Below are 7,450 nucleotides of genomic sequence, written 5' to 3'. Positions count from 1 at the left end.
TTAATTTGCCTATCTCGCTGATTAGCCAATGGGAGGCGTAGCAAAGGTATGGTCAATTACCATGTTTGTCTATTATTAGATAGCATATTGTTTTTGTGATTAATCACTATGCTTTAATTATGTTCAATTTGTAACAATGAAATTGGGGGTCACCACAACATGAGGAACTGTATTAAAGGGTCGCGGCATTAGGAAGGTTGAGAACCACTGCCTTAAGGCCCCAGACCCATTTAACAAAGCCCTAGTCCTTTCCTGAATAATGTCTTTTCCCATCTTTGTAAGGTCTCTCCCTTAAGGGCCAAACTCTGTTCAGTGGTCATTGATGAACAAGAGAAGGAAGAAAACAAGAAACAAAACACTCACAAACTTTAAGATCTGGCTCAATTATATTTGCCAGGCGTTTTATTTTTTCTAAAAACAATAAAAAAAAAATCAACTTTAAAAAGAAACATGTATTTAAATAAAAAAAAATTATGTGTTATAATACATTCAGATTTTGTATAATTGCTATAAAGGTCTTATTAAAGCTATTTACACTTACTGGCTATATTTACACAGCAAAATTGGGTAAACCCAATTGAGATTAAAAAAAAAATTCTTTTAAATACAAATTTGTTAAGGGGGGGGGGGGGAGAGAAGGATGGCAAGCATAAAAAATGTTATTTTATGCCCAAAGTTCAGATGAGGCAGTTTACATGATGGCTGAATCTGTCAGTCTGAAGACCCGGCCACGGTTGTGCGGTTTGCACTTGACCATGCAGTTGCAACAAGTTCGTGTCTAATGAACTCTGCGGCGATGCCAGGAGGAAACTTCTCCCGTACTTTCCCTCCGTCACAGGGGGGAAGCCACGAGGGATTCCAGTTCCTCCCGCCCCTAGGTCAAGTTTTATGCACAAGAGTTCCGTAGCTGTTCGAGTTTGTGTTTCAACTGTTCCCGTCGTTTCCGCAAGAAGTCCTTTTCCGAAAGGAGCTTGTGCTCCTCCCCTTGGATGGCCAGGATGTAGGCGGTGGCTTTTTTAAGGATAACGACCTTGGGGGCCTTTTCGTTGTTTTCCAACTCGGGGATCTGGTCGCGCAGGGCAAAGAAGCTGCGTTTCAGCTCATTCCTCCGCTGGCGCTCCAGGACGTTGTGTGTCCGCCTCTTGTCGTTCTCCTCCGTGTCCGAGGACCTGGGGCTGGCACATTTGCGGTTGTTGCTGATCTGTTTCAGGACGCGGCCACTGTCCAACTTAGCCCGCTTGGCTGGGGGATAGTCCTTCCTGGTGACGGGGGGCGCCGCGTAATTGTGCTGATGGGTGGACACATGGCATCTCTTAAGGACCAGCGGGCTGTGAGGCGGTTTGCTGTGACTTCCGGAAGAGGGTGACCCTGCTTCTGATCTTCTGGCGGAGGGCTGCCTCTTTTCCACAGAAACGACATCAATTTCTTCCTCATCCTCTTGTTCTTCCTCTGTCAGAAAGGAAATAGAAATCACCTGGTTAGCGACAACACTGTCTTCCTTAACCAACGGCTACGTTCAATGAACGCTATGGAAATATAAGGCATTATTATATGAGGAAGGACCAAAGTTATCCCCAGAGAACAAACTAGCCGATCATCCCTGCTCTGCCTCCCACAAAGGCAGAATGACAGCTGGGTTTATGGCACAGGTAAGAAAATTACCATTTACCAGGATCCCACATAGGTGCCAATTCTTACCTAAGACTTAATGAGGCTTTGGACACACCCAGAGCAAAGCACATTCCCAAGCACCTCCTATTTTTAAGGGACTTTACCAAGAACCCATGTTGCAAAGGAGAGCTGCAAATCTCTTGCTATGAATTTAGCAACTCCCTATTTTACTGGAAGTGCGAAAAGAAAAAAAAAAAATCTTGCAGCTTTGCCAAAAGCCCTAGGGGATGGGGGAAGGAAGAAAGTTCAATTTGGGGAAAGGAGCTGCTTTTAAATGTTCAAAAAAGAGGCTGAAAAGATCCCAAGGTCTCAGCTCATTCGCCCTGAGGCACTTTCACTCCTTCGCAGTCCCAGGTGGGAGGGAGGGAGACCGCCTGCCCGCCCTGCCCACAGCCCCTCTTCCTAGATCTGCAGTCCATTAAATTCCAACACTTCTCAGAAAGGAAGAGGGAGGCAATTCTTTCCCTCTCAAAGACATCAATCCTCTTAATCTCATTCACACTTCCCCCTTCCCCCTAGGGCAATTAAAATGCTTAAGAAAGGTAAGAGGGAGTGGATTGAGTTGCAAGATAAACCAGGAAGATTTAAAATCCCAATGAAATTCCTGAGGGGTGGGAGGGAAAGGAGGGGCTGGCCACTAGGGCGGTCTTAGGGGAAGGGATGGGAGGGAACAGGAAAGCCCAGTGTTTGGGGAATGATGGAGCTCCCAGATGCTTCCAGACCTGCCATTTCTTTCCCGAATAGAAGAAAAGAGAAGGGACGGCGTCAGCTGAAGCAGCCAGCTGCCTGAGCCGCCAACGAGAAGGAGAAAGATAGCCAGACGCCCCCTTTGTCAGGCAGGCCGGGCTCCCACTTACCAGAGTCGCTGCTGGTGGTGGGTGGTGTCTCCTCGTGGAGTGCCAGGGGCTCGGGGCTGGCCCGTGGGGAGGAGTCGGTGGAGGAGAGCAGAGAGTCCGAGGACTGGGAGAAGGCGGGGGAGTCGGGGGAGGCGCAGGGCTTGGGCGAGCTGCTGTCGTTGAGCGGGTAGGGGAAGACCACGGAGGGGTCGATGCACTCGGAGGCGGCGGCGCTCAGGTCCTGCAGGTACAGGCTGGAGGTGGAGCAGGCGCCCTGCCCTCGGGCGGGGCTCCGGCTGCCGCCGTCTTTGCGCGCAGCCTGGTAGGAGGCCAGCTTCTCGGAGACGAGCTTGGCGGCGGCCGAGAAGCCGCTCCACATACAGTCCTGGATGATGATGTTTTTGATGAAGGTCTCGTCGTCCGGGTCGCAGATGAAGCTCTGGTTCACCATGTCGCCTCCCAGCAGCTCGGTCACCATCTCCAACTGGTCGGCGGTGGAGAAGCTGCCGCCGCCGCCATCGTCCACGTCCCGGGGGGAGAAGGACGCGAACGCGACGTAGGAGGGCGAGCAGAGTCCGGAGCGGCGGCTGGGCGACAGGGGCGGGGTGGGCAGCAGCTCGAATTTCTTCCAGATATCCTCGCTGGGCGCCGGCGGCTGCAGCTCGCTCTGCTGCTGCTGGTGGTAGAAGTTCTCTTCCTCGTCGCAGAAGAAATAGGGCTGCATCGAGTCGTAGTCGAGGTCATAGTTCCTGTTGGCGAAGCTGACGTTGAGGGGCATCGCGGCAGCCTGCTACAGGGGGCACACAAAGGGGGGCGATCTTGAGTTAAGGGGGCGTCTAGGCTGGTGCCTCACCCCGGCGCAGCGCGCGCCCCAATCATGAACCACTCCCCTTCCAGCGCTATCCCCCCCAAATGGGCCAGTGGCTGCCGGGGCGGGGGGCCCAGGCACCCCCTTTCGCCCCCTCGGGGAGACCCCCTATCTCGGACACATATTTGGCGAGCCAGCTGCGGAGCGCCAGCGGGACTTTTGTTCCCCAGGAGCCGGAGCGCAAAGCCTGGGATTCAGCCCCGCGGCTGGAGAGAGATGGAAATGGGCTTTGGCCTCGGGAAGAGGCCAGGGGAGGCGGCGGCGGGGAACGCCATCCGCCAAACCGAAAAGTTTTGCCGCACCTGGAGGAGAAGGCGAGCGGCGCTGTTTTTTTCCTCCCTGCCTCCCTCTCCTCCTCCGCCATCCCCACCCCCAGCGCGCCCTCCCTCCCTTCTTTGCCAGCTTTTCTTCTTTTCCCTCGCCGGCTGGTGCGGCGAGCTCCGCCGCGGGCTTTAACACCCCCCGGACCCCCCCATAAATAAAAGGGTTGCATTAGAGAATAACAGAGGCGCCTCCCTTCAACGCCCAATACGGCAGCGCAACTGCGCCAGAGACCCTGCTGCGATTCTGCGCCCGGAGCGGGGGCGCCCTTCCCTTCGGCCGCCTAGGGTAGCAGCTGTTCGGAAAAAGCCCGGCTCCTGGCAGTCCCTCCGTATCTCGGGGGCGCGGGGACCCCGGGGCGGCCGGGGAGCCAAGGCTGGGTGCGGAGGTTTGCCCTGGTTTTCCTAAGTCAATGAATGCAGGAGAATCGGACACATCCCTGCCCCAGCCTTCCCTCTCCGCCTCCTGCGCCTCCCTAACACCACGTCCGAACACCCTGGTACGCCAGGATATTTAATCTTATTATTCTTTTTAGAAGCCAAAATGCCAACTTATGAGAAGGAGCAGGGGACGAATTGGAAACGCCGGGGGAATCGGCGGGCGGGACGCGCCGCAGTGTCTCCCGGCTGTCAGAAATGCAGTAAAAAAAAAAAAAAAAAAAGGCTGAAATTTAAATGCCCTTTCGGAAAAGTCAGCAGCTGCGGCGCTCTCTCGATCACACATAAGGACAGTAATCCTTACTCCAAGGAGCTCGAGATGCAAAGGGCTTTCTGCTCACCACGAAGCATAGCTTCCCCCCACACACCCCCAAAACCAAAGCAATTAATGCAATAAAGCAGGAATGTTCAGCCCGCTGGGCTCTGCGTCAATATCCATTGGCAAAAATCTCCAAAGGCTTTAAAAAAAACACACACACAAAAAACGCACACCCGTTTTCCCTCTGCTTTCCATCCTCCCATCTTGACAACTCACTGTACCCCATCCAGTTCTGCTTCGGTCCTCACCCCACCCCGACCTCCCACAACTACTCCGAGAAGTGTCAATAAGACCGGGATGGGAGAGAGGACACCCCAACTCGGGTATTGGACTCATCACATCAATAAAGCGGTAGAAAAATACATTAAAACACAAATAGATCCGGGGGCTTACCGGGTTTCCCACTCTCCGAAGGAAATCCAGGTTCCAACACCGGGCAAGGAGCGCCTTTCGGAGGAGCGGGTCGTAGGCAGCGGCCCGGAGAAGTGTCTTCCCAAATAGATCTCCGCTCCTGGAGAGCCGCGTTCTCTCTCGCTCGGGTGTTGTAAGTTCCAGGGGAAAGTGCCCGCCCGCTGCAATGGGCAAAGTTTTTGTGGATGCGGCGAGGGTGGCGGATCTCTGGCAGAGGTCGGCGGGCAGGGTGGGGAGAAGGAGGAGGCTGGGCCGGAGGTGAAGCCCCGCTTTCACTCCGGATCTCAGCCCTGAGCGCCCGGAGCGCGCCTCTGCTCGCCCGGCTCGCTAGGTTCACTCTGGCTGGTCCGCCCGCTCGCTCCCTCTGCCTCTCGCTGGAATTACTACAGCGAGTCCGATAAGCCGGCTTTTATAATCGGGGTTACTTCGACCCCTCCCTCGGTCCTTTTTCCCGCCAAGCCTCGAATGGCCCTGCCCTTGCCGAGGGGGCAGGGGAAGGAGGAAGGCGGCGGCCGGGACCCGTGAACCGCGGAGGCTGCGGCAGCCGCAAGAAGCGCAGCCCGGGGGTTCTCGGTGGGGCAGACCCTTGCCTATAAAGGGCCGGTGGGCGGGGATTCGCGAGCGAGGATCTTTTTTCTCTTCCTCTCCCCCGGCTTTGGGAATCCGGGAGGGGCGATTGTGCAGAAGGAGGGCAGGGGAGGAGACTCAGCCTTGCAGCCCAGCACTCTGGTGCGCGGAGGGATCGGATGTAAATAGAGTTAGGTCTTTGCATGAATTAACTGAGCGCGCCTTCCATTTTCTCTCGCCGGCGTTCAAACCCGGTGCCTTTCTCTGCGGCTCCTCCGGCGCCGCGCTCTGCTTGACAGTTTGACAGGCCGCTCACCCGTCCTGCGAGCTGAAATCATCGCAGGCGGAACAGCTGAGCTCTCGACGCTGAGAACACACCGTGTGCCCACGGCCACGACAGGCACGTCCCGGGCGGCCGGGCGCTTCCCTAAGGCTGGGGAAAGGGCAGCCCTTGGAATAAGTCCTATGAAGAGGGGAGGAAAGAAAGGGTGTTTGTGGGCGCGCGCAGAGTGTGTGCGAGGTATTAGTGTTGATGGGGCCAAGCGATAAAGGGTAGAGGGAGGAAAACGATGCCCGGGATTAAAATAACTCCGCAGCGCACTGCCACGTCTGCTTGGAGAGCGCGCTATGAATAAATGCCCATTGCATTTGTTGGGGGGTGTTATGCTTTCTGTGTGGAGAGCTATCTCTATTGGGTGCCTTCCGCCAGAATGAACCCCCTTGTACTCGCACCGCACCCCGTGCCCCTCGGAGTTCCAATTCCGCAGCCAGGTTTCAGGAAAATCCCATTGGCGCCCGTGGCTCAGGTTAGCACCAGTCCGGGGCTCCCAGGTTTGGGGGAAGTCAAAGGCGCCAGACGGGAGAATATTGGGGAGGGGTGGCCAGAGCCGCGAGACCGGACCCCCCAGAAGGGGGGGTGGGGAGAGGCGAGCTCGCAGACCTTGCCTGGAGTATCAGAAGAGACCCCAGTGAGGGAAACCGTTAACCCTTTCCTCCTTGGACCAACCGGACGTTTAACTTCCTTTCCGAGTCTTCTTTTCCCTTTATTATTGGAATCATGATCATGCACGAAATAATGCATTGGTTCTGATCAAAGGAGAGGAGCCAAGTATCACTTCCCTGGGAGGGGGGAGAGGGGCGTGAGCCAATTGAAAATTGGCCGAATTTCAGGCAGGAGTAATTTCCTACTTCAGTGACCCTATATTTTTGTTCTGCATGCCATGGTGAAAGTTCGTATGTATAAATTTCATGTACACGTCGACCCAGAATGCTGCCCAACACGACATATGATTTGTCCTCTGCCTGAATGGATCTGTATTTAATATTTAATGCACATTCGCTCGCAATTTGGGATTTGGCACTATCCTAGGGCCGTGGTCAGCAAACTGCGGCTCGCGAGCCACATGCGGCTCTTTGGCCCCTTGAGTGTGGCTCTTCCTAAGCCTTAGGAGTACCCTAATTAAGTTAATAACAATGTACCTACCTATATAGTTTAAGTTTAAAAAATTTGGCTCTCAAAAGAAATTTCAATCGTTGTACTGTTGATATTTGGCTCTGTTGACTAATGAGTTTGCCGACCACTGTCCTAGGGCATTAAACACAAAGGCCATCATCTTCCCGTCCCTGGTCCTTCCTCCAAAGGCATTTTAAGTAAACTTTTCCACCTCTCACCACACCCCACCCCCTTTCCGTTCCAAAACAGAAAAAAAAAATTCGGGGGGGGGGGGTCGCGCGTACGGTGTGTTTGTATTCAAGGTAAATTATTAGCCATTGAGTTTGCAGCTCAGCGTTCGATTGTTAAGTGAGTAGTAACTTCCTCCAAATCAGGCGCGCAGCACCATTCAGCTTTGAGGATTGCAAACTGCTCCAGCCTCCAGGCCTTTGCCGCAAACGCGGGGAGCCACCAATCCCTGGTCACGGTTTTGCTGCAAAGTATTTCCCCCGCCCCCCTCCCTCCCCCCAACTCCGGGCTGCCCTGGCGCTTGGGTTTGCGAAAGTTAAAGTAAGTGTGCCCTCTACT

At 54.4% G+C, this 7,450-nt stretch overlaps 1 protein-coding gene across 1 annotated transcript; it reads right to left on the bottom strand.

Annotated features, from left to right (window-relative positions):
* Positions 1 to 364: 364 nt before the first annotated feature.
* Positions 365 to 5,421, bottom strand: MYC (v-myc avian myelocytomatosis viral oncogene homolog). The gene is made up of 3 exons (XM_005885505.2): positions 4,846 to 5,421; positions 2,529 to 3,297; positions 365 to 1,449 (listed from the first exon to the last, which is right to left on the bottom strand). The coding sequence occupies exons 2-3, from the start codon at positions 3,283 to 3,285 to the stop codon at positions 887 to 889; spliced, it is 1,320 nt and encodes a 439-aa protein (XP_005885567.1). The 5' UTR covers positions 3,286 to 3,297; positions 4,846 to 5,421; the 3' UTR covers positions 365 to 886.
* Between the last annotated feature and the right edge of the window lie 2,029 nt (positions 5,422 to 7,450).

The sequence above is a fragment of the Myotis brandtii genome, unplaced genomic scaffold (assembly GCF_000412655.1).
Source record: "Myotis brandtii unplaced genomic scaffold, ASM41265v1 scaffold911, whole genome shotgun sequence".
NCBI classification, from domain to species: Eukaryota; Metazoa; Chordata; class Mammalia; order Chiroptera; family Vespertilionidae; genus Myotis; species Myotis brandtii.
This window is presented reverse-complemented; position numbering and strand designations above follow the sequence as displayed.

Coding starts and splice junctions, on each gene's coding strand:
- MYC (XM_005885505.2), bottom strand. CDS start 3,285: ATGCCCCTCAACGTCAGCTTCGCCAACAGGAACTATGACCTCGACTAC. Junction 1,450..2,528: donor CACCACCAGCAGCGACTCTG/GTAAGTGGGAGC, acceptor CCTTTCTGACAG/AGGAAGAACAAGAGGATGAG.